The 27,397-nt window shown below is 35.0% G+C and overlaps 2 protein-coding genes across 4 annotated transcripts in view; one reads left to right on the top strand and one right to left on the bottom strand.

The window, feature by feature from the left end:
• The first annotated feature begins 1,469 nt into the window (after positions 1-1,469).
• Positions 1,470-23,970, top strand: SAV1 (salvador family WW domain containing protein 1). The gene is made up of 5 exons (XM_028506968.2): positions 1,470-1,945; positions 4,495-4,938; positions 13,334-13,604; positions 16,259-16,402; positions 22,902-23,970. The coding sequence occupies exons 1-5, from the start codon at positions 1,852-1,854 to the stop codon at positions 23,101-23,103; spliced, it is 1,155 nt and encodes a 384-aa protein (XP_028362769.1). The 5' UTR covers positions 1,470-1,851; the 3' UTR covers positions 23,104-23,970.
• A 36-nt stretch (positions 23,971-24,006) lies between these two features.
• Positions 24,007-27,397, bottom strand: part of ATL1 (atlastin GTPase 1) — a 63,760-nt gene continuing 60,369 nt past the window's right edge. The window contains exons 13-14 of one of the 3 annotated variants that reach the window (XM_028508069.2): positions 26,736-26,750; positions 24,007-25,747 (exon numbers count right to left, since the gene is read on the bottom strand). In XM_028508069.2, coding sequence (XP_028363870.1) covers positions 25,637-25,747; positions 26,736-26,750 — 126 coding nt within the window. In that variant the 3' untranslated portion in view covers positions 24,007-25,636. The remainder of the gene's footprint in view (positions 25,748-26,735; positions 26,751-27,397) is intronic. The other 2 variants (XM_036009875.1, XM_036009880.1) reach the window with 2 other exon arrangements.

Here is a 27,397-nt window from a genome sequence, read left to right as displayed (position 1 = left end):
TATCACACTGTCTAAACTCCAAAGCCCTCTTTTCCTTGATTTGTTTTCACCTCAAGCACTTATTACTATGTAACATAGTATGCTTTTTAAAAAAAAATTTCCTTCTTTATTTTCTCTGTTCCTCACAAGAGTAAGGAATCTTGTCTGTTTTACTTAACGCTATACCCCAAGCACCTAGAGCAGTGCCTAGTATAGTGGGTGCTCCATAAGTTTTTGTTGCTTCTGGAATGAATTGAAAGTTCTATACCAAGGGAGTGTAACAGATTGCAACAGAGACACACTAGATAAAATGTCTTGTTTGTTCATGGCAAAACAAGACTTGACCATCATCCTAAATGTGTACAGTAAAAAAACTTCACTGTCTATTGTTTTATGTCTCTTCTAAGATGTCCTTTTTTAATTTTAACTAATTTATTATTTTTTTTTAAATTATGTGTTTTTAGAGAGAAGGGAGGGAAAGGGAAACATCAATGTGTGGTTGCTTCTTGAGCACCCCCTACTGGGGACCTGGCCTGCAACCCAGGCATGTGAAATTAAACCAGCAATTCCTTGGTTCACAAACTGGCGCTCAATCCACTGAGCCACACCAGGCAGGGGTCTTGTAAGATGTTCTTGATCTCAGAGGAAACATTCTCCACTATCAGACTTGATTTGGTCACTGGAAGCTGGATCCCATCATATCTTCCAAATGTTACCCAAATTTGACAGCTCTGCTAAGTTATGAAGAAGAAATTGAAGTCCACTATAGATTTATATTGCCAGAACTTGACCTTTAATGCTCAAAATCCTCAAAATTGTAAGATTGTAATATTTCACTCCAAAAGGAACTATGTGGCTATTAACTATAATGATGATTAAGTAAAATTTGCTAACATCAAATTTATCTTAGTAAGATGTAGTAGAAAACTCCATTTTGCCCCTCAGTTTTTCCTTTATCAGCAAGATGCACTCCCTGACACACGGGAGTTTATAGATTTATATTTAATTTGTTATTGAACAGGTCAATGTTTTCAACGGAAAGAGACATCTAGATTTTTTTGGTGCAGCACTCGCCTGGGGGTTGTGGTCCTTTAAGTGTATTCGCATTCTGCGTTATGAGCGACCTGTATTTATTTGCCAGCCCCATGGAACTCCAAGAGGGCGTCTGCCCTCAAGGATGATGACGGGAACGCGTCTCTGCGGGCGTCACCGACTCCCTCAAAGTACTGAGGGAAAAAAAATCTATAGGAATAGGGGGCTCCACTGCGTGAGCTCGCGACCTGCCGTGCTCAGCGAGGCCGACTTCGTTCCTGTCCTTTCCGGCCCTCGGGACCTCCTTCTCGCTGAGGAGAAGTAAAGGCTGCCGCTGCTCCTCGAGGCCCACTGAGGGGCCAGCCCGTTAGCTGAGAGCCGCCCGACACCCCTCAGTCAGAGCCGTGTCCAGGCTGGGGGTGGGGGAGGCGGGGCGACAGCGCCAATTGCAATGCGTCGAGTTTCCCAGAATTCCCAGCGGCCGCGGGGAAAGTTTACGGGACGTAGGCGGCGGCGGTAGCGGTAGCGGTTACTCGGCGGCCCGCGGCGGATCATGGCCCTGGCCGGTTGTCCCTGGCCTCCCCTCACGGAGTCCTCGGGCTGCGTCACAGAGCGGGCAGACTTCCGGGAAGGAACTGACCAGCTACTGAGCGGCGGCTGGCGCGCTTAGCGCCCCGAACATGCGGCAGTCCCTGCGGGCGACCCCGGGCTGCGGAGAGGCGGCGGCGGCGGCGGCTCGGGAGGGAAGGCGGCGGCGGCGCCGGCGGAGGTGGCGACGAGAACGACCGGCTCCCAGCTCGGAGCCCTAGGGCGGCGCGGTCTGGGGCCTCGTGGACCAGGATGCTGTCCCGAAAGAAAACGAAGAACGAAGTGTCCAAGCCTGCCGAGGTGCAGGGGAAGTACGTGAAAAAGGAGACGTCCCCTCTGCTGCGGAGTGAGTGTCGGGCGGGGCGCACTCCTACCTGTCCTGGGCGGCCAGGGCTACCCGCTCCTTTTCATTCCTACTGATCTCTGTGAAACATATGTATTTTTTAAATGTATTGTTTTAAATCTCATTATGCCTGAAGTCGTGTTTGTTACTTGAAACGGACAGAGATTAAGAAATTTAAATTAGTTCCCCCCTTCGCTGAACTCCCCGCTAAAAATAACAAACTTCCCTGTCCCCTTACGGCAGAATGTTACTGGTTTTACTGGAAGAAAAAGATTCTTTACGAAAAATTTAAATTACCCAGTAAAAATGATTACACGGGGACACTTTTTTTCTCTTCTAGATACGCCCAGATATGCCCTGTGTTTGCAAATATTGCGGGTGTCACCCGCCCATGCTTTAAGTTGTGCGAACTCGGCTACAATTCCTCAACTCTGCTGCTGGATGCAGACGCGAGGAGGTGAAAGCTGACCGTCGCTATTGTAGCCGCTACCCAAAGCATCATCAATCTTAGATTTCAGGATAGAGAAACCACAATCCTGTGTATTTGGCTACATTCATGAGAAGTTCTTAAAATATAAATCCCCAAGGATTCCTAAAAGATAAAGTACTCGGAATGGTTTCTGTCATATTTTAGGGAAAATGACCAAAAGTTTTTTTTTTCTTTTAACTTTAATAGGATATATTTCTGTTGCCCCGCTCTCCGCACCTTTTTTATCTTTAGTTTAAGTGACACTGGTTTTCCAGCTGAATCTTTTAAATTTTTAACTGTTGCTATCTTTAAAATTTTTTAAACTTGCTGTGTGTTCAGAACATTTGAGAGGTAAAGAACTAATATTTTGGTGCTCTTACTGAGTGCTGGCCCTTTGTGTAAGTTTCCTTCTTGGAATCTTGTAGTAATCTTGTGACTTAACCATTACCTCATATTTTAATTGGAAAAGCTGTTCATAGAGATTCCTAGTGTTTGCCCAGGATCACACAGAAAGGGGTGGAGAACATGTATTTCCATTATAATCACATCAACGTTCCAGATTTAACCTTGTGTTTGCTATACTTTCTTACAACACAACAAAGTAGATTAAACAGGTATACCAGTAACCAGAAACTTGATTTTTAAACTTTTTTAATGGTACATCTTTAAATTACATGTTCTCTTACGTTTTTGGCAAAGTTTACTATAGATAGTTTGCAGTTTGCTGCAAATAAAGTGTATTAAACACTGCTTGAAATCATGAAATATTTTTGGCATACCTTTAAACAAATAACTTGATATACTATTTTGTTTTAGCTTTAGTTTCCTCAGGTGTTGAGCCTTGTTTATTTGGATATTAATTTCTGTCTAGAGTTTGCTTCTGAAGCTTACTGAGTGCTCTCTAATACTGTTTACTTAATGACCTAATAAAACAGTTTCCAAATCCAATTTTCTTCATTTCTTCATGTTTTTCTTTTTCTTTTTCTTTTTTTAATGAGAAAGGAAAACACCGATTTTTGTTGTTGCACTTGATGCATTCAAGGGTTGATTCTTGTATGTGCCCTTGACCAGGGATCCAACCTGAAACCATGGCATATCAGAAGGACACTCCAATCAACTGAGCTACCCTGCCAGGGCTAAGGTTATTTTGCTTTCTAATCAGGAATGTCCAAGCTATTTAAGTTCTGTGTTCTGAAATACTATATTTTCAAAGCCATTGCTTTACTATTCTATTTTGATTTATAATCATAAAGTAGCCATAGTTTCAGGCTTTACATTTCTTGAACTAGTTCAGCATTATGTACTATTACGAAATGAGATCATTTTATTTTTAATTTTCAAAGCTAAATTTTTGGCTTTCTCTTTTGATTACTGTACTAGTATTATTTAATTCCAGGAAGGAAGACCAGGTTAATAATTTAAAAATCTTTTTAAAGGAATCCAGCTTTATACATTTGGTAATAGCATTGTGTCTATTTTATTTTTGAAATTGTGTTTGCTTGAAGAAGGACTTTGTGGAATTTTCAATATGAGGTGAAATCAACAAAACAAACTATAATTTTAAATTATGTCGGTAACTTAGATTGTTTTCTATTTTTACACATGTATTTGTGAGTATTTCATTAAGTATTTCATAACTAAACATATTGATATTTCATCATAAAGTATATGGAAATATGCCAAATATAGTTGATTTTATACATTTATGCAACTTACAAATTCAAGTGGAAGAATATTAATCAGCCTCAATTTTAAAATACCCAAGTACTATTTTCTTTTTTCATTTAACAATTACTTTTTTTTATATAACTTTTTAAATTATTTTCCAAGAACAGTTGTCTCCATTCCCCCCCACCCCAGCCATCCCCACTTCCCACCTTTGACCCTACCCGCCTTTGGTTTTGTCCACGTTTCCTTTATAGATGTTCCTGAAAACCCTTCCCCCTTAAGTACTATTTTAAATAAAGTTTTTAAATTGTGTTTTCTTTAGTCCATTGTAATTTTTGCGGTGATAGATGTAAATGAACAACTTTTAAAAAGTATAATGGTTAAAGTGGTCATTTTATTATTTGTTTCATTATAGATCTCATGCCTTCATTCATCCGGCATGGTCCAACAATTCCAAGACGAACTGATGTCTGTCTTCCAGATTCAAGCCCTAATGCCTTTTCAGCTTCTGGAGATGGAATAGTTTCAAGAAACCAGAGTTTCCTTAGAACTCCAGTTCAAAGAACACCTCATGAAATAATGAGAAGAGAAAGCAACAGATTATCAGCACCTTCTTATCTTGCCAGGAGTCTAGCAGATGTCCCTAGGGAATATGGCTCTTCTCAGTCATTTTTAACAGAAGTTAATTTTGCTGTTGAAAATGGAGACTCTGGTTCCCGATATTATTACTCAGATAATTATTTTGATGGTCAGCGAAGGCGCCCACTTAGAGATCGTACACATGAAGATTACAGATATTACGAATACAACCACGATCTCTTCCAAAGAATGCCACAAAATCAGGGGAGGCATGCTTCAGGTAACTTAAAATTAGACCTACTACATTAGGTTTATTAACATTAATCTAAAAGATACTCTTTTCTGGATTTTCTTGGGAAGCCAATAGATATTCCTAGAGAAATACTTATTTTGCCAGTCTTGCTAAGCCAGCTTGCAGGTAATTATTAACCTGCACTGAGGGAAAGGATTTTGTGTTCATTTATTTTATTAACTCAATTTACAAAAACTTGGTACTTATTTGAAGGCTATCTTGACTGTTAACAGTGTGAACCTTGAAAACCTGGATAATTAAAAGTCTACAGTTAGATTGAATCTAGGTTTAGTTGGTAGCATGGGAAGGTTAGGGTTTGGAAGAAACTGCACTTAAACCAAGGAAAGGCAAGGCAGATAGAAAGAATTGGGCACAGTAGGTGATGTGCCCCATGGGGGCAAATGCATCATTACTTAGCTAGAACCTGCACTATTTTTCTTATGAAAATTGTTTTTGTGGTTCAATAATTCCCAAGTTGGTCAGACAGACTTGTGAAATAGTTAATTGTGTGTTAAGGGTGCCTTTTTGTTGTTTTCTGAAATGGGTAAAATTATTTGTCATAAATTTTTGAAATCTTTCTATATTTGCTGACGAATATGCTTATACGAGCAAAAGAGATAGGAGAAATGCATAGTTCATTTTAGTTTTAGAGTACTGGAATACATCATGACATTTTCTTTTTTTTGCGTTCTTATAATTAAAATCTGTATAGTTTCGTGTCTGTTTCTTCAATGAGTTTCTTAATGTAATACAGTATTTATGAGTAGTTTCAGTGATTCTATAAACTTCTGTTTGGTGGCTAATATTTTAAATGTTAATGAAGACCTGACCTAGGCTGGGGACATTTAGAAAGGGGGAAGTGGGACACATCTGCTTTGATGGAACTGGGCTACTAATGGGGATACAAGGTTGAGGGAAAGAGAATAGTCATATATGATTAGTGTAGCACCTGGCTGTGTATAGAAGGAGCTCCAAAAATAAATGGTTGAGTAAGTGAATGAATCCAGAGATTTCAAGTCTGGAATTTTAAGACAGTTTTGGCAGCTAACGGGTAGCAGGAATTGTAATTTATAACAGTCTGTTTTATTAATATAGATTAATTGTTCTTCACACTCACCTTACCCATGTGTATTTATATTGCAAACATCACTGATAGCTCGCTCATAACACTTTTCTGCCTGAATATAAGTATGAAGAATTAGTAATACCAAGTTAAAACCTTGTTTTAAAATTCTTACTTGCCAAATATCATTGAGAAAATACTTTAAGAAATAAATTTCTGCCCTGGCAGGGTGGCTCAGTTTGTTGGAATGTTCTCTCATGCACCAAAAGGTTGTGGATTTGATTCCTGGTCAGGGCACATACCTAGGTTGCGGGTTAGATCTGGTCAGGTCCCAGTCTCGGCGCATATCTATGTTGTAGGTTAGATCTCTGATCGGGTGCATGTACTGGAGGCAGCACCTCAATGTTTCTCTCACATGTCTCCCTCCCTCCCTCTTTTCCTTTTGCCTCCTCCCCCTTCTTTCTCTCTAAAATCAATAAACATTCTTGAATGAGAATTAAGAAAGAAAAAAATTTCTACTGATCCTCTCTTAGGAGCAGACTGGTTAGTTTTTCTAATGACAAACTTTAAAACATTTTTTTATTTGGAATTTAGAAATAAGTTAATTGGATACTTTGTAAAATTAACAAATGTAATTTTTAAAAAAATCCTCACTGGAGGATATATTTATTGATTTTAGAAAGAGAAACATTGATGTGAAAGAAACATGGATTGGTTGCCTCCCACATATGCCCGACATGGGCTAGAACCTCCAACAGAGGTATGTGACCTGACCAGGAATCAAAACCTTTTTGGGGGTTGGGTCAATGCTCCAACCAACTGAGCCACTGCCAGGGCAACAGTGTCATTTTTTTTAAAAAATTGCATTATTGCAGAAGTTATATGTGCTTGAAAAATTTAATTTATATGAGGGCAATAAGATTAAATGTTCTGATTTTTAGGGAAAAAAAACCCCAGTATTTTGAGGGAGTTTCTTAAGTGGCAATGAAGGATTAATAACTAATTACTAACCAAACAAAGAAAGCCTAACAACTGTCTTTTTCCAGAGGGGAAAAATGTGAATATGAGACAATAGCTGGAAGTTTCTTGAATTCATCTTGAAAAGATTTGAAATTTACTATATTTTCAAGATTTATGCTGGAGAGCAAGGAAGTTGAATGAATTGAAAGGATAAAGTAAGTTTGTGGGAGGGTAAGGATGTAACATAGACAGATTTATTTTCACAGGCTTTAAATTTTGATTGCTGTTACTAATATATTAGGTTGGCCAAAAAGTCCACAGGCTTTTTTTCCATAAAATAAAGGATACATTTTTCATTTTCATCAATAACTTGATTGGGATATTTTTAATATGTCAGCTATCTCCCACTGGCTATAGCGTTGATTGTTCTCAATTAATGTCTTGATTTAATTGCTATCAGCTTTAACTGATCTACCTGACCACCAAGTATCATCCAGCAAGAAATCTCCCAACACGAAACCTCACAAACCACTTTTGACATGTTCGATCAGTTATATAGCACATTCTCCATACACTACACAAATTTTTTTTTTTGTATTTCAGTTGTGTTTTTACCTCTCTTGAAATAATAAAAGTATAATATGCTGAAAATGTTATGTATTTTCTCCCATCTTCGATATTAAAATGGCTATACAAAAATTCACCAATTTTGATAAGTTTTTATTTAAATGCACAACTGATATGACACCTGTCACAAGACAATCTAACAAAATTGTTTCAATGAAGATAAAGACAGCTAAGTATTACTACAGTCATCTTACGGAAAAAAACAAATGAACTTTTGGGCCAGCCTGATAGTAAGCATAAAACATTTATGGAAGGATAGTAATAATTCCTGCCCATTAGTTACTATTTAGACTTTCCAGAACAGCTATCTCAAGGGTTAAATTCATCTTACTGTATTTAGCAGAAGCATAAAAACAAGTTGTATAGTATCTTAAAGGGTTTTAGGGTCTAGCAAGTTCTATGTTTAGCTGTAAAATTTGACCTTTAACATTTTGGGCAACATATCAGGCACTTACTGTATGGCCAAAGGAAGGAATCCTGCTGTTAACAGGAAGTCTTTAGTTAGAATACTAAAAGCAGATTAATTTCCGTTGTTTTGCACTTAAGTATTTTAGTTTTATACAGTTTTAAGTAACAGACTTTAAAAGTTATTTTTAAAGACAGGTTATAAAAATAAAAATGGAAAGTGTCAGACTTTATTAAAAACTCGGGAGTTTCTGTTTATTCCAGGATATGCATAAATATTAAGTGAACCATAATCATCTTTTGAGGAGGGGTATTAATCTTTAAGAATATGACTTTATTTTGTAATTATTTTGCAGAGGAGGCAGTTGGCTTGATTCAATACTTGCATCTCTTTATCAATACCACGATAATAACATGGGCTATAATGTTTAGTATTTATTACCCTGGAGCTTATAGACCTTTAGCATTCCAGATTCCATTATATTCTCTGTAGCTGCTATAAAATTAGGAAGTTAGAATTTTTGAGCTTTGTAAGGGCAGATCTCAGATAATCTGCCGGGTTCCATTAGATTAAGGTTTTTGGAGACATGCCTAGTAAGAGCTTGGTAGAGAGACAAAATAATTCTTTTTTCCATGTCTTTGGGAAATCATGTATGGGGTGGGCAAAAGTAGGTTTACAGTTGTGAATATACAAAACAATAAATTTATTGTAATAATCATAACCTGCATGTCTTTTTCTACCCCTGTATTTAGTTTATGAATGCTTTATTTTATATAAATGGAAGGTATGTGATTAGTTCCTGTAAATGGGAGTTATTTTGAGGATTATGAATGCCACTCATTCTTCTCTGGAATCAGTCAAGATGATGAAAAATGAATTTTTTCCTTGTAGCTTAGAAATGCGTTCTCATTTTCCACTGACTGAGTTAAAAAATTGGTTGCTTTTTCTTCTATTAGTGGCAGCCGTATTTTTCTTCGAAAAGTTACAGATGATCTTTTGTTGCTAAGATTACATGGTTAGTAGTATTATCACTTGATCTTCTACCATCTGTGTGGCTTTATTGAACTTTAGTTTCATCTCCTGTAAATTGGTTGTAATTCTGCTACTTTATTAGAGTTGTTTTGAGTATGAAATAGTACATATGGAAAGGGCCAACGACAGAATAGACACTCATAATTGTTCATGCCCTTTTTCCAGATTTGGTGTGTTTATAGTTATTGAAGTTTCTACCTTCTGGCTGAACTCAGAGTGGAAGTCTGGTGTGTTAAAGCTTGATACAGCCTTTTAAAATTTTGTCTTATTTTACTAGTAGTAATGTCTTGTATTTTAGATAAGTGGTTTCTATTCTACTAGGTTGTATAAACTTATCCCAAATAATAGCTTTGAAAAAATTTAGTGTACATGGCACTTTCAAAAAAGTACAAGTGAAGTGTGTTGTGAAACCAAAAAAACTATTTGTAGAGATTTCTAAAAAGGTAAAAATCATGATTCCTAAATATGGCATTGGTAAACCTGATGAGACTATATGGTGAACTGTTAACAATTAGTTCCTGGAAATGAGATTTTACAGAGAGGTCTATGTGTTTCCTCTAAATATGAGTTTCTGGTTTATCATGCTTTAAATCTGGTGTTTGGTACATAATGTTGTTTAAATGTAGAAGTGCATTTGTTTCTAGATTTAATCAAGTCTAGTACATGGAACTTTGGATTTTCTAAGGAGATGAATGAAATTGTCACAAACCTTAATACCCTCTGAACCTGTACAGTTTTAAACTACTATGAGGTTTCTCCAGAAGGTGTCCAGCCATGTAATATGAAAAATAGAGACATTTATTGAAGATATAAGATACAAGTAACATTGTACATAGGACAATGATGTCTCAGTCCCCTTCAAAGTAGGCCCCTTGGGACCTCACATAGTTCTTCCAATCTCCATCAGATGCCCCATAGTATTTTCCTGAATCTCATCAATGGTCTGAAATCTTTTCCTTTTCAAAGGTGATTCTAGTTTTGGGAAAAGCCAAAAGCCACAGGGTGCCAAATCTGGGTTGTAGAGGGACTGAGTCACCTGGGTGATTTGATGTTTTGCCAAAAAACGTGATGCATAAGTGGGCATGTTTTCATGATGAAGCTGCCACTTACCACTTGCCCATAGCTGCAGCCTTCTGAATCATCTGAATAGTTTCCTTAGAGGAATGTTCAAACTTAATGCAAAATTTGATGCAGATTCATTGCTCTACTCAGTCATTTTGAATGTGACAACCACACAGTACAAACGTTCACTCAATGGTGTCTACTGTCCCACTGACTAGTATAGTGAGTTTGTCATTGTTCACATATGTGCATTCCAGTCTACTCTCCTTAGCTGCCAGGTTAAATTGATGTTGTAAAAACTGTTCTTGTTATGTTAGTGGCTGGACTTTTTCCAGAAGGACCTCATATAATTTTGTTTTATTTTATTTTTTTTTAGACATAGGAAGAGAGAGAGGGAAGGAGAGAATGCATTGTTGTTCCAACCAATGCATTCATTGGTTGTTTCTTGTATGTACCCTAACTGAGGCTCAAATCTGCAACCTTGGTATGTTGGCATGATGCTCTAAGCAACTGAGCCACCCGGCCAGGTCCAGGTTTTTTTAATAATGCTGTAGTTATAAATGTATACATTTCCAGGAGGACCTTTGTCAGACCAAATGTTACGGTTCTTATAACTCTATATGAGTACTTTGACTTGACCATGTGTGTATTTGACCATGTGTATATACTGGGTGAGGCAAAAGTAGGTTTATAGTTGTATGTGAACAGTTTATTCTTGTATTATTATTTATTAATTATTGTATCATTTTCCATAGAACAACTGTAAACCTACTTTTGCCGTACCCTGTATGTATGTATGTGTGTATATGTATGTATATGTAAGTTTATTTTTAAAATGTTGTCCTAAGTTGTGGCCAATAGTACATTTTTAGTGATGGAAGTATGAGAAAGTATAAAGCCATTGCATACTTATGTAATGTGATCTCAAAGTTATTTGCTATGCACATTTCTTTAGTGCATTGGCTTATTTCTTTTCTATTTAAATATTTCCTCTTTAAGTTATGAAGTTCCATAAATTATGCATATTAAGTAAACCTTCAGTTGCAGTTTGACAGAAGCCAAGGTCAGTTTCACCAAAAGTCCTTTGTTCTGTTCTTTAGTGACCATCTGCCTTAGAAATGTATCCTTTTCTTCCCAAAAGGTACTGAGCCAGAGTGATTGTTTTCTTGCATTTTCCTTTTTGCCACAATACTTTGTAAGTGGTGTTGTGTACATTTTATTCCATCAGTTCCAGGGACACATAATGCCTGATTTCTCTGTGATGTTAAAGTTGATCATTCAATTAGATGTCGGTCCCATTCATCCGTCCTGAAGTTCTCCTTCAGCCATTCACCTAATGATTTTATAATCCTTAGCTAGATCCATGTATTTCATTAGGTGTTCAAATGGTGATACTCTAATTCTGTCATTTCTTCTTTATAGCTGGAATTCTGTAATGAAGAACTTTCCTTTATCAATTACTTGGTTGCTGTTCATATAAGACAGGATAAATGCTAGATTTTTTATTTACTGTTGTTTCAGGATAATGAAACAACAGTAAAGGTAGCCAGTGAGTTTGTATTTTAGTATCTTTATGAACTCAGGGATTTTTTTTTTTTAAAGTAAAAGTCCAAGCTTTATTTGGTTAAGAACCCTTTGCCGGCCCTGGCTGGTGTGGCTCAGTGGATTCAGCACCAGCCTGTGAACCAAAGGGTCGCCAGTTCGGTTCCCAGTCAGGGCACATGCCTGGGTTGCGGGCCAGGTTCCCAGCAAGGGGCACATGAGGGGCAACCACACATTGATGTTTCTCTCCCTCTCTTTCTCCCTCCCTTCCCCTCTCTAAAATAAATAAATAAAATCTTTAAAAAAAAAAAAAAGAACCCTTTGCCTGATGAAAGGTTATAAAATTTATCCTACCTTAGAAAAAGTATGTTTTATATTTGATATATGATCCATCTTGAGGCCATTTGTATATAAGCTAGTATGTATAGGTTGTGATTAATTTATTGCATATGGATGTATAGTTGTTCCAGCATTTGTTGACAAAACTTTTTCCTCAATTACTTGTTCCCCTTTGTTAAAAATTAATTGACCATGTATGTGTAGATGTATTTCTGGATACTGTATTCCATTCATTTGTCCTTTTGACAATACTATACTGTCTTGATTACTATACAGTAAATCTTAAAATCAGGTATTATGAGTCCTCCAGTGTTATTCTTTAAAAAACTGTTTTGGTTTCACTAGTTTTTTTGCCTTTTTATGTACATTTTGGAGTCTACTTATCTATGTCCACAAAAACGCCTACAGGAATTTGGTTGGAATTACCTGAAGACTAATGATCATTTAAAGAAAAATTGACGTCTTAATTATTTTGAGTCTTCTAATCCATTAACATGATAGGACTTATTTCATTTTTTATATGTGTTTTGTTAGGTTTATATGTAAATGTTTGATTTTTTTGGAACTATTGTAAATGGTGTAAGTAGTTAAATGTTTTCAATTATTGTTAGTATATAGATTTGATTTTTGTAGTTTGATCTTATCCCGTGCTACCTTAATAAACTTACCTAGTAGTTCTAAGGCACAGCCAGATTATTTTTAGAAATTATAACCTGGGAATAGTTTTACAAGTTCATTTTTCTGTTTTAGATGAAATGTCAAATCTAAAATCTTTAATGAGGTGAAATTTTTTCTTCCTCACTTTTTCTTTAGCAGTATGCATACTTGAGTAGCTTTGCTAGTAGTTAAATATTTACATGTTCTGGTGATGAGAGGTATCAACTAGAGACACCCAATTTCAAAGAGGAAGACTGCTTCCTCCCGCTTCTTATAATTAAATAATAGTAAACTGGCTATTTAAAATTTTTTTTATTGATTTTAGAGACAAAAAGAAGAAAGGAGAGAGGAAGAGACAGAGAGTGTGTCAGAGTCACTCTTCGTCAGTCCCTCTCAATGACTCTTAGTCATTCTTGTTGTTCCACTTAGTTACACATTCATTGGTTGATCCTTGTATGTGCCCTGACTGGGGTTTGAACCCACAACCTTGGTGTATCCAGATGATTCTTTACCAACTGAGCTACTCGGCCAGAGCACTACTGACTAATTATATGAAGAATTTTATTTATAATGATAAAATCATAAATTTTAACAGAAGACTATAATCGGGGTAATTAATTTTGTACCTGTTGCTTAAATAGCATCTTTTTAACTTTGAATAATTGTTCTGTTTTTTCTCTTTTTCTCTTTCTCAGGTATTGGGAGAGTTGCTGCTACATCTTTAGGAAATTTAACTAACCACGGTTCTGAAGATTTACCCCTTCCTCCTGGCTGGTCTGTGGACTGGACAATGAGAGGGAGAAAATATTATATAGATCACAATACAAATACAACTCATTGGAGCCATCCTCTTGAGCGAGAAGGACTTCCTCCAGGATGGGAGCGAGTTGAGTCATCAGAATTTGGAACCTATTATGTAGATCACACAAATAAGAAGGCTCAATATAGGCATCCCTGTGCTCCTAGGTATTGACTTTATTTTCAACTTTTTGTTTTGAGATTGTCTAATGTTAGATTTCAAGATCATATATATATTCATCAAAGGGAAAGGTATTCTGAAGTTTGATATTTGAAAGCTTTGTTTTTCATAGTTTATGATAACTTTCTCTGGACTTCTTTTTTAGTAATGAATGACTTCATAATTTTTTTCAAAAAAAGCTGTTCTCTTTAAAGAACCTCAGAAACAGGCTCAGTATTCTTATAATCAGATTCTGCTTTAATATGCCTGAATGTTTTTATTGTAGTTACCCAGAAATTGAAATAAAAAAATAAAAACATCTGCCTCTTTACATTTAAATTCCTATTAGTAATATAGACCTATCTCTTAATGTGTCAAAATATACTTCTGGATTGAAACATCTTGCTGTTTTTATTCAGTTTCAGATATTTTATGGTCTGCTTTTTACCATAACCAGGCAAGAAAGTGAAAATGAGAACTGTACAAAACATCTGTTTAGTAAATGTAGCCAGTGATCCTTTGGGCTATTTTGATTGGTGCTGGGCTAATTAGTCGATCTTGCTTATGGCCAGACTTGTAGCCCTCTGAATACTGTAGTCAGTCGTCACATGTGATTAAGCACTTGAAATGTGATTAATCCAGATTGAGATGTGTTGTAAATGTATAAAATACTCTATATTTCAAAACATATAAAAGCTAGTATTGATTTAATAATGTATTTGCAAGTATTCCTAATTAACTACATTTGAGCTCTCAAGAACTGGACCATAAAATTAAAAATGTGTAGAATATCATCAGCATGTTAACATGTTGTTTAGTATCATCTAGCATAATACAGGTCTTTGGTTATAGCAGACATTTGCATTTTTTAGAATCATTGAAGTCATTATGAAAATACATTTTAATATTATTGCCTAGAAAACTAAGCTTTATCATTGTATTTTGATAATTTTTACATACATATTTGGACTTATTAATTCAAGTTGGAAAAGCAGTTTTTCCTGTGATTCCATTTAGTGGCACTCAGTCATTGTTTATTGAACAACTGAAGTTATCATCCCTTTAGAAGAACCAGACCAGCCAGTCTGTCTATGTTGAGCTCTGGCCCCTTCACCTGCCCTCTGTACCATCTCAGATAAGATTCTGCCTCCCTGGCCTCCATTTTCAGGCCTGTGACATGGGGGTAATAATTCAGAGCCCCTCGTATTCCTGTGGTGTCCCCAGCACCCAACACAGACATGGGCACAAAGTGGGAGTGGGACAGATGTTTACTGAACAATGGAAAAAAATATGGTTACAGTTTCATCAAGTAGCAGAGAACTTTGTGGTTCAGAGAACTAGATTTGAGAGTATATTGAGCTTAAGTTTCTGTTCATCATCATTAACCTTACGTTACTATACGATGTTTATAGTTTACAAAGCATTTTCATAATTAGTTTATCTGCTTTTCTCTGCAACTCTGTAGACATTAAACAGGAGAGAATAAACACCCCCCTTAAGCTCACAAAGGTAGGTAGTATTAATAGCTATTTGATTGTATTGTACTAATCCTTATATAGAACTCTTGACTTATTTTAGGTCACTTAACCATGAGGACAATCATCTTTAGTATGAATTTATTCTGTTTTATAAGTAAGGAGGCTGACACTTAGAGAAGTAGAGCAATTTTGCCTACATTCATATAATTTCTAAATAGCTATCTGCTCTAGGCATACCTCACTTCAGAGCATCAGTTCTCCCCCACACCAACTCTGCTATCAAAGAATATTTTGCTTTGCACCTCCTTATGAGAGAAGAATCTAAATCTAACACTTCTTTTAATCTCAGATTAGTATTACAATGACCTTTTTCTGATATACACATAAATCTTAATGTTGGAAGGAAGGCCCACTTACAGTTTTGTCTCCAATCCTGGAATAGACTATTTTGGCCTCCCAGAATTCACCTTCTGATAGTTCGATGCTCTCCTTAGCATTTTCCTGTATAGCAACCCCTTCCCTGTGTTCTTTCTGGCCCCAACATGTACAGGCCAGTAGAATTAATTAAAAGCATGCTTTAAAAAAGTCTGATTTGAAATAGGTTTTAATCAACTCTTAACTCCCATATGTTCTCTTAAGGTGGTAAAGCAGAAAGGAAATATCATAGTTAATATGGATATTTCAAGTACTCCTACTGTACTACATATTTCAAACCTTTTCAGCCTAAATGAGGAAGAAAATATCCATTGTCATTGTGAGAGAAAGTTATCAACCTTTCCAACGAATTTATACCTAATTACTAGTAATTACAGGAATTTATGGTTCTTGTTTTAAGTTTCTGTATAAAAATTACAACTTAGCTCCAACTTTTTTTAATAGGCCTTGAGGTCATCCTTGAGAAGACTAAATACCAGCCAGAAGAAATTTAAAAACATGTAAAGATTTATTTAGCTTAGTTTATACCCATCACTAGTGACCTGCTAGTTTCTGAGAGAAGGTGGATTTTAATTTCCTTATAGTATGATCTTTTTTAAATGCCAGACTTTAGACTTTCAAAGGTGGTAGAAGGAACTCAGTTTGGTCAGGAGGCTTATTTTTAAAATGCTTAAATATTACTTGTATTTTATAGTTCTTGTTTAGATTTAGGGCCTTTACCCTAATGAATGTCACCTCTTTCTTCTTAGTGTGCCTCGGTATGATCAACCTCCTCCTGTCACATATCAGCCACAACAAACTGAAAGAAATCAGTCCCTTCTGGTACCTGCAAATCCATATCATACCGCAGAAATCCCTGATTGGCTTCAGGTTTATGCTCGAGCCCCTGTGAAGTAAGTGAACATACAGCACAAATTTTTGTTGAGTAAGTGGAGGATTGAATAGAGTCTCTGGGCTGCTTAACCCACCCAGCAGCGTGTTTTTTCTCTTCATAATATTGGACTTCTAAATAATATTTAATTTGAAGAAAGGATATTATAGCTTATAAAGTTGATTAGAAATATGTTCTGCAAACATATTTTGAATCTTCACTTTGTATGCAGACCTGAACTATATTAGGGATATAATAAGAAGCTTTCCATTCTTATAAGGGGAAATTGAGTTGCAAATAAGTGATACAAGACCTTGGGATAAAAGTAAGGGCCCAAGTAAGTCCTAGGTACAGGGGTAAAACAAAGCAGAACACAAAGGTGTTGAAATTTTACAGGTAGTGGCTGCAAGTGCTGGAATAAAATGATTCTAAGTTTACTGATTACTTTAAGTTTACCCCAACTCTAAGTTCACTGATACTTTTTAGCTGTGTAACCCTGGGTAGGAAGTTTAACTTAAGTTTTGTCTTCTGTAAGTTGGAGATAGTGATAGTACCTACACATAAGCTTATTAAAAATTTAATAAAATGATGCATCTAAAATATATATCACAGTACTTTATACATGGAGAGAACTTAGTAAATGATTATTACTGTTATTGGGGATAGAAGTGCAGAATAGTGGTTAAAATAACTCAGGAAGGAAACAGTGTGATTTCTGGCTCCCTCACCCACTTACTGAATGACCTTGTACAAGTTACTGAACTTAGGTCTAAGTGTTTTTCCTCTACTGAAACGGGATAATAAGCTTACCTACCTTTTTTGGTATGGTGAAATTTAAAAGTGATCATACATTTTTTAAAAAGATTTTATTTAAGCCCTGGCTGGCGTATCTCAGTGGATTGAGTGCGGACTGCGAACCAAAGTGTTGCAGGTTCGATTCCTAGCCAGGGTACATGCTTGGGTTGCAGGCCATAACCCCCAGCAACCGCACATTGATGTGTCTCTCTCTCTCTCTCTTTCTCCCTCCCTTCCCCTCTCTCCAAAAATAAATAAATAAAATCTTAAAAATAAATCTTTGTGTCAGATAAAAATAAATACATACAAATACTTAAATACAAATAAATACTTAAAAATAAATACATCGATGTGCCAGAGAAACATTGATCAGTTGCCTCTCACATGCCCCCAATGGGGGACCTGGCCCACAACACAGACATGTGCCCTGACCTGGAATTGAACCATTGACCTTTTGGTTTGAGGGACAACACCCAACATACTGATTTACACCAGTCAGGGCTAATCATACATTTTAAAGCACCTGGTGCAGTGGCTGCCATGTGTAAGCCCTTATGAGTGGAGCAAGGAGAGCTGCAGTGAAGAGGAAAATAACATGCTCTATTTTTTTAAAAATGGCTGAGTTTGCCAGGCTCATTGAGGATATTTACTGGGTGCCATAGGAGACACTGTTCTGGGAACATAATCATGAATGAATTAATGAAAACTTGGCCTCAAAGAGTTTTTCTCTTCTGGGAAAACGGTACTCAGATCAATAACCCAACATGATAAAGATTAGTAATAGTGTTATATGCAGTGTGCTATGATTTCAGAAAAGGGGGGTGTTTGAAAGTAAATAGTTGTTGATTATCCAGTGCTTCCTGTGCGCCTTATTGTGCTAAACCTTTAGGCATGTTGTCTCATTTAATCTTCTCAAAACCCATTTTGCAAGTGAAAAAACAGACTTTATCTCTGAATTCAAAGATCATTAACTTTGGTCACTGGTAGTTTCTTATTTAATAATAATTGTCATTTACTTAGCAGCTATTAAATTCCTGCTACTTTGCTAGGCATTTTACACATAGTTATTTCATGTACTTGTATTTTTAACAGTAAGGTAACATTCAGTTACCAGTTTTTGTAACCTTACTCTTTATTTCCCTTCTGTATTTCAGAAACCAAAATTTTATCAGCATAAAATAGCCCAAAGAGTTTTAGAGAATTTAAGATGATTGGACAATGAATTTGTAATAAAATAACTAAACCTTTCATGTTCAGATGAAAGAAGTGTAAGACCTTTCATGTATACTTTTTGAAATAGTAACTTTTTTCTATGGTTATAAAGGATGGTCACTGAAATAAAATTTCTAAGAGGTTAAGCCAACTCTGATTTAAATTTTTACCATACTGCTATGTATTTACTGGCCCTTTGTGTTTGTGTGTGTATGAACAAATGACTATGTCTTTAATTCTTTTTTTCTTGCTTACAGCCGTTTGTTTTTGGCTTCTTTTCAGGCTTTTAATGTGAACAGTCAGTATGTTAAAGGATATGCCTCATCATTATTTGACCATGAGTCTTGTCATTTAGGCCAGTTTAACATTCTCATAGTTATTGGTCATTTACTATGAATTATTAATTTTTGCCCAACATAAACATTCCCTTACATCCCCTCTGTTCTTCTCAGTCTATAAATTAATAGCTGTCGATCTGTGGCCTGATGCAGAGAGACAAGAGGATCCTTGAGGGTTATGGTCTAAAAGTATCAGTTCTTTTTTTTACCCCAAAGTCAAATTTAATGTAATTTTTAATGAATTCTTAATTATAGATATTCTGCAAGGGATATACAGTGCTTATGTAATGTTGGTTTTAGTTTACTTGAAATTAGGTACACATTTATCCATAAAAGTTTAGCATGGTTGGGTGTCTCGGCTAACCTACAGAAGAAGCTTCTTTATCTGATACCTGTCTATACAGATATAGGAATGGGATTAGGCATGTGATAGCAAATAGATTTTTCTTCCATTTTCTTCTCTTCTTTCACTCTTTGTCCCCCCTTTTTTAAAAACTGAGTTTATTTGGGTGACACTGAGTAATAAGAATATATAGCTTTCAGGTGTATGATTCTATAATACATTGACTGTAGATTGTATTATATGTTCACCAACCCAAGTCAAGTTGTCTTCCATTACTGTTTATGCCCTTATACCCTCTTCTACCTCCACAAGTCCCCTTTCCCTCTGGTAATCACCATGCTGTTGTCTGTGTCTATGAGTCATTTTTATTTTTGTTTTTGCTTAATCCCTTCTTCTTTCACTCTTGAATACCACTTGACCCACTACTGTATGTAGCCTTTATACATATGCTGATCCTTTGGGGGGTGAGTTGGTAAGACTGAAGAGGGTTACTTTTTGTACTTGATGTTATTTCTACTCCGCAGTCATTTTAGAAAAAGAAATAACATAAAAAGTTTTTCTTTGGAGGAAAAAAGGTAGTACTTTGATGGAATTCCTTACTTCTTATGAAAAGAAGGACTTCCAAAGATTATAATTCCTTTCATATCTGGTTCTGTGAGCTAGCTATAAAACTTTAGGAAACTAGGAACTCCCCACCCCTCCCAACTAGCTCAGAATCCTTCCAGAATGGGCCAGACTGGAAAAAGAGAGCAAATACTTCTTTGCTAAAACACTTAAAGGTCTAGAAACCTGTTGCTTTTCAGTTGTTCCTAAATTTTTATCCCTAAAGAGTATGGAAGTGGTTAATATTGTTCTGTCAAGAAATAGTAAACTGTTAGGTATGAATTAGATGATGGAAAATCGATTACTTATCAGAAAGAGAGGTGTCAGCCAAAAAAAACAACTAGGCCTTCTTCCTCTTGTTTAACAATTGACAATCTTCCAACTTTCTGTTTCTACCTCTAGCAGTAACTTACCAAAATAATGTTTGTGTGTACTTTTACAACCTGAATGGTTCAACAACACATTATGTTTCGAGGTTATTATTTATTTATTTTAGTGGTTATGTTTCTAAGTCTACTCACAAAAATCTATAATGGATCATATAACTGTAATTAAGCCAAACTGCCAGACAAAATTAAAAGATTTAATCTTTAACAGCAAGAGGACTGTCAGGAACACGCTTTCTAATATTTCTCACACACGCCCCAGCACCAGTTCCCAGTAGCATTGTGGCATGGATTCTATTTTATTCCTGTGGCTTAGTGATCCTGCACTGTCACCACTGACCCAGCTCTAGGTATAAGAAGGTAGAAAGAAAGAGTGGGCACACTGTTATGGGGTCAGGTGCAGGGAACTTAGGCTACATTATGATACCTGGAGCTGAGAATAGTAGTACTTTTGGCTCCTAAAAGCAGCATCCACTGCAGTATGAACACGTTTTTTTTGGTAGCATTATAGCAATAGCTATTTCTATCCATGGGCTATTTATTAGTAATGTTTGGATAGAATTCTGTCCTGGGGGGGAAAAAACAGCAAAAGAGATGCTATAAGAATAGGCTACTGGAGTAGGTTTTACAGCCTGTTTTCTAAATGAGTTGCCTATATATTACAATAATTATATTATTTATTACTATATTATTATACTATATTACTATATTATTATTATATAATAAATATATTACACTATAATGAGTGTAAGTGGCTAAAAGTTAAACTTGGGGAAGTATATTATTTGGCTAGTTAAGAAGGAAAGAATGGTCACTATATTGTTAAAAAATAATCAGGCATATTGGGATGTATTATAGGCAGAAGGGAAGTATCTATATAGAAATTCCAGGGGCAAGAATTTGGAATGGAAATTGGCGTATTGTGTTCCTTTTTTCACCTCTGCTCTTCCTTAGAGTGCTTTTTCTTTTTCTCAAAGGATTTTCTCTAATTATTCTGATTTTGTGTTTCTACCCATAATGCTATTCTTGATGCTAAATACTGATTAGGAGGTCAGAAAATTATCTGAAACTTTTTATTTTTTATAAAACTTGAATGCTTATACAGAATATTTATATCTTAAAAACAAGTGCATTTAACCAATTTATTCTTCTCCTTTTTTCCTTGCTAGAAAGTACACAGATGATAAGTGAGTTTCAATGTTCTTACATTATAGTTCACCACCTGGCATAAATTTAAGCATCTTGAAGCAGTAGGCGTTGCTGAATGCCTCTTAACTGTGGGATTCATACTCTGGAAGATTAATATTTTTTGTTAGGAATTATGAATTTGTTTCAAACAAGTAAGTAAAATCTTAAGTTAGATAAATGGCAGATGTTCTAGAAAACACTTTACAACTGTTTCTTCATGGAGGCTCAGTGAGTATATCTTGCAATATCTCCCTAATACATGTTGGCAAGTAGTTGGAGTTTCCTACTGAAGAGAATATAAAACTTTCTACCAATTTTATCTATTAGTAAATTTGTAGCACTCATTATGTAACTGAGTAAAATTGGGACCGAACAGAATATGTTTACCTTGTGGTTTTATATATTGTACTCCTGGTGTTCCTGGTACATATACCCAAGTTAAACAGAAATGTATGTCAGTGTGCCAAGCACAATATTTGGCTCATACTTGCTGCTCAGTATTTCTTCACTGTTTTTCTTTTTAAAAAGCCTTTTTAAACTTATATTAGATGATCCTTTTGGAATAAGATAGTAAATGAATTACCAAGGGCCATAATTATAATTATAATTGAAATTTATAACTAAAGCTTCCTATTATGCCAGCTCTGCAGTATTTGAGAAGTATAACTTCACTATCATATAGGTATATATGCCTTGCTCTAGTTCAAATTCTTTGTCTAGCCTAAGTATTAATATTCAAAACTATTACTCTGAAGCATCTTATTCCATAGTTCTCTTTCTGTCTGATCTTTTAGTCAATTTTTAAACAATTTTTAAACAATTTTTCATGACATGTATAGCCTCTGGGTTTCAGGGGTTTTTTATCTGCAAAATGAGAAAAGTGGATTAGAGTGCTGTCTTCATGTGTCTTTCAGTTCAAAGTGTAAGTTACTGCTTAGGTAGTTTGTGGCATACTTGCATCTCAGTATGTGATCTACTATTGAAGAAGGCCTTCTGAGATGCATATATAATCTTACATGAGTCCTTCCCCACATTGTGGTGTCTTCTACAGTCTGCTTATTCTCTCTTTTTGAAAAGAGCTTATGATTTCCTTTCTGCTTGAGTTTTTCTGTTGTTGTGTTTTTTTAATATTATATACTCAACCTCAAACTCAACCCATGAGATGGTTTTTCATTCCTCTTCTGTTCAGTTCCTTGTTTGCTGCAGTGAACATTCCTCAAAAAGCTCTGTCAACACTATTGACCTTGCCCATTTTTATGTATTGTTCTTTGCAGGCACAGTGTGGTCTAAAACATTCTTAAGTTCCTGACAGTTAACCTTGGAGGAACTTATGAATAGCATAGAATGTGTTCTTCAGAAATTATAGAACCACAGTGGCTTGAAATCTGTGTTTATTGTTATCTACTGTTAATATTAGAATAGCTGATACTTAAGATATTAAAAAAATGGGTATTACTTAAATCAAAATGAAGTAATAGTAGTTTTCTCCTCTCCCTAAAAATAGTATAAATAGCAGTTAATAACTCAGTTATTTTCAATTGTAGTTTATACTTTGTTTAGTTTTAATAAAACTGACATAAGAATAGACCAGTTGATTACATAAATACATATTTATGTATATATTCAGAACATATATATGATTGTGTTTTAAAACAGATATGACCACATTCTGAAGTGGGAACTCTTCCAGCTAGCTGACCTGGATACATACCAGGGAATGCTAAAGTTGCTTTTCATGAAAGAACTGGAACAGATTGTCAAACTGTATGAAGCCTACAGACAGGCTCTTCTCACAGAGTTGGAAGACCGCAAGCAGAGGCAGCAGTGGTATGCCCAGCAACATGGCAAGAATTTTTAAAAAATAGAATTTGTTTTTAAGGGCTTTAAAATATTTTCAGATAAAAATATGCAAATAACAATTACTTTGGTTAATAAATGCAGCTTTTTAGAAATTGTAATATTCTAATTTTACATGTATTTTGTTATTAAAAATATGTACTCTTACTGAGCAAAAAATAGAAAAAGAATTTATCATTTTAAGAGCCACCATGGAAAACTTCTAAATGCTACATATTAGGAAACTGCTTTGAATATTCTCAGTGGAGACAAATGAAGCAAGAAATGTCATAATGAGATACTAAATAGGAATGATCACTTGGTAGACTCTTACAGTAGCAGGACCTTTCTTTAATAAACAGAGAAAACCTATGCAGTATTTAAAAAAAGATGTTTACTGCTTTAAGTGTGGAACATTGTCTGGAATCAAATGCTTTAAATGTTACTATTGTATATAGTTCAGAACATAAAGTGGGATTTGGGACTTCTATTGTGATAAATTTTTATATCTAATTTATGAGATTCTCCTCCTCCCCAAAATATAAAAAACTCTCTTAAATGTGATAAAGTATTTTTGTGTATGAAAGGGTGAAGGGCTTGCAATCTTTCATAAATTTAGGCATAAAGCCTTAGCCTGGGTGGGAAAGGTACATAGCACTTAAAGTTGCTAACATCACTTCCTTCCTTTTGGCCAGGGCTCTTATGGCATTTAGGGGCATGGCTCTGATTAGACAGTGGAGGGTCCCCTACAACATAGCATGCTGCCATCCTACAAGCCAGACTGAGCTGCCAAAAATGACAATCAGGGATTTATTAAGAAATCTTGGTCAATAAATTGATTTTACTTCTTCTCCTTTATTTTTTAAGAGTTTGTCATGGAACTTTAAAACCCAGTATATGATTTTCATTTTGATTTAATGATTAATAAGACATTGTTCATAATTTGTGTAGTACATTTGATTGCAGACAAATTAATGGCACTTCCTACCTATAAATGTCTAGAATTCCATGAATTTCAACATTAGTTGAAGTAACTCTTCAGTTACATTTCTATGTGTTGTAAATATGTGAATATATTTTTAGTTTAGGTAATCTTCCAAAATACAAAGCACTCCTAGTTAGAGAGCAGTGAGTTTGAATTGTTGATAAAATGTTGGAAATATTAAATGTTTGATTTTATACAAGCTTATTAAATATATTTTTGTGGAAACTAAATGTGTTTGACTTCATGTTTTATACATAGTGCTATGAATGTTTGATTTTTCCATTCATAAGATCCATAGGCAAAGGAAGCAATATATTGAATGGGGTATTGAAAAATGAAAATAAGCCAGTAGAATTTTATCAGTGGGGAAAGTTACTTTGCAGGGCATGTGGTAAAACTTTTGTAAGATTTAAGTTTACATATCTTATGGACTATCACAAGATTTTCTGTCTGAATTATTTTTTCCTGTTATGCCTTACTTTATTATGATTTAATTACAGCTAGGCCTTTTCTAAGAAAGTTAGAAATTACTAGAGGTCCCAGGTAAGAGGCATTACTTTTTTTTTTCATCACCATATTTTCTTTTTCTCTAAAAGGTATGCTCAGTGAAACTTCACTAGAGATTTTAGTAATTAGAAATACAGTATAGACTCACTGGTTAAAAAGAGAAGGTACCCAAAGGGATTAGCATATGCTTCTTAAAATGGGGTCAGCATTTCAAGGTTAAAATTAAAACCTAAATTTTAATGGGGTCAACATTAAAAAAATGCATTTTGAATTTTCAAAAAAAGACAAACCATCACCATTCTTTATCAACACCTCAAACATTTCCAAATTCAGGAAGCATTTGTTTTTAATCTTAGGAACCAAAGTAAACTTTAATAGTAGTTCACATTTTAAAAGAATAAACCTATGATGAATACATTTCTTTGTGTACCAAATGAAAAAGTATACAATGCAGAAACTCACATACAACGTGGTTTTTGTGCATTTTTGATCAAGAGGTTTATATTCTATATTAAATTATATAAAAGAAGCAATACATAGTTTTTGATAAAGCAACTGAAAAGCTCTCTTAAATATCTTTAAAAAAAATAAAAGCTTATGGTATATGTAAGATGATACAGATTGGATCAAGCCTGTTGACTTCTAATGCTGTGCTTTAACAAATGACTGTAATAACTTAAAAATTCTTCTGTAGAAATTAAATGAGCATATCCAAACATGGAGTAATATTACTACATGTTTTAATTATAACCCAGTAGTAGAATTTAGTAAATTCAAGCAGAACACATATACTATCATCATAAATAGACAAATAATTTAAAATTATAATAGCATATTTGAAGACAAAATCAGGATACTGTACATGTTAACAAAATGATAATAACCATGCATACATATATCTGCTATTAAACACTGAAATAAAAGAATTAAACCATTTTGCAGACTTCAGAGTTGTGTGGTATTTTACTCTGTTCTGATGGAAGCACTGTGAGTGTTTACATGGAGACATGAAATAATATTTAACTGACAACTGGTCATGCACCTGTACTTTTTAAAATTTGGATTAAATTTTCTTCTTTTCTGATTGTTCAGTAGATTCTGACTTTGGTGCAGGAAAAGCTTGATGATACAGATGTCTGTGGGTTGCTGCTGCACTGTAAAGCTTGTATAAAGCCTAAAAATACAAAAGTGCAGATTATAAAACATACTAAACACACAGATGTAAAATTTTTCCTTTTTAGTGTAATTAATTAGTTTATGGTACTATATTAAATACAGCATGATAAATTTAGAGTCTATATCATTAATCTATACAATATATAAATTAATAACTAGTATCTTAGAACCCAAAAATATTTTCACCTCTCCCCTATGTGTGTTACTACTTTTGTGAATTCATCTTCATAGTAAATGTTTTATTCTCAGGCTGCATTTCCTTTTACCTTGCACACGTCTGGGAGTGCAGCTTCCTAACCACTCATTATGTCCCAGGGGCATGTTGAGAACTTGTCAGTTTTAGAGGAATTATAGGGGCTCAAAACTTCTCACTGCCAATAGCTACTTTACTGTACATAGCTAGACCACTTGTTACCAGGGCTTCCATATAGAGTTATCAGAATGGGGCCACTTTTAGTCATCATTAATTCCTGATAGAGTCAGGCAAATGAACACATATGTTGCCCCCCTCCCTCTGTCACACTGGGATCCCTCACTTAAATGTTTTCGTGTCTTGTTTCTATTAATTAGTTCATATTTTACAAAACCTTATTCAGAAACATTACCTCAGAAAATTAAAAAATTAAAAAATTTTATTGGGGTGACACCAGTTAGTAAGATCATACAAGTTTCAAGTGTACATTTCTACAATACTGGATCTGTATATTGCACTGTGCGCCCACCATCTAAAGTCACACCATCTCCCATCACCATATATTAGGTCCCCCTCAACTCCCTACTCCCCACCCTCTTCCCACTAGCAACCACCACATTGCTGTCTGTGTCCATGAGTTTCAGTTTTATATTGCACATATGAGTTAAATCATATGTCATCAAAGATTTTTTAATCTACATTTAGACATCCTTTAATGGCTAGTTGGTTTGTAAAATAAGAACATCATAATGTTTACAAATATGTAGCTCTTAATTTAAAAATTTTAACTTACCTCATTTGTACTTCCCTGTGGCAAAGGCAGTTTAAAAGGGAGAAAAGAAAAGTACATATCCTGTTTCATTAATAGCATTATGATATTCAACTTTGCTTACAGTATTAATTGGTGAGAATTTAAGAACAAATATCCCTGTAGGTTATTATATATTTTATATAAATTTTTTGAAAAACCCAGCTCTATATCCCTTATTGGTTTGAGTATCATATTCTAGGAGAGCATTGGGATTTTCCTCAGCCCCTCTTCAATCTTTTGAGGTCGAGGGGCTATTTAAGACAGTGGCTCAGAGGATCCAGTTTTTAATTCATTTTTTTCCCATAGTGTTACCATTAGTTTATCTCAACTAGATTTTTCAAAGGTACATGGTAAATTCATTAGTTAAAATTCTGTTTTAAAGGGTACATGTAAGTATAGTGTTAATGCTGGGAGAATTGTTATTTACTTGCTACCTCAGATCATAAATGTTCAAAAGTCTTAACTTCAAAATTTTCTGACAAATGTCAACTTTAGCTTCACTAAATTCCCCTAAATTTTCATGAGGAAACTGAGGACACTTCCAGAATGACATAGTGGATTGATGATTGTTCTAGATGGTTTTATAATTATCTCCCCTATCCATAATCAATTATTTAAACAATGGACCATGGTGGGCATGACTC

The sequence above is a fragment of the Phyllostomus discolor genome, chromosome 1, assembly GCF_004126475.2.
Source record: "Phyllostomus discolor isolate MPI-MPIP mPhyDis1 chromosome 1, mPhyDis1.pri.v3, whole genome shotgun sequence".
NCBI classification, from domain to species: Eukaryota; Metazoa; Chordata; class Mammalia; order Chiroptera; family Phyllostomidae; genus Phyllostomus; species Phyllostomus discolor.
The sequence above is the reverse complement of the archived record's forward strand: the minus strand, read 5'-3'. Positions and strand labels throughout refer to the sequence as shown.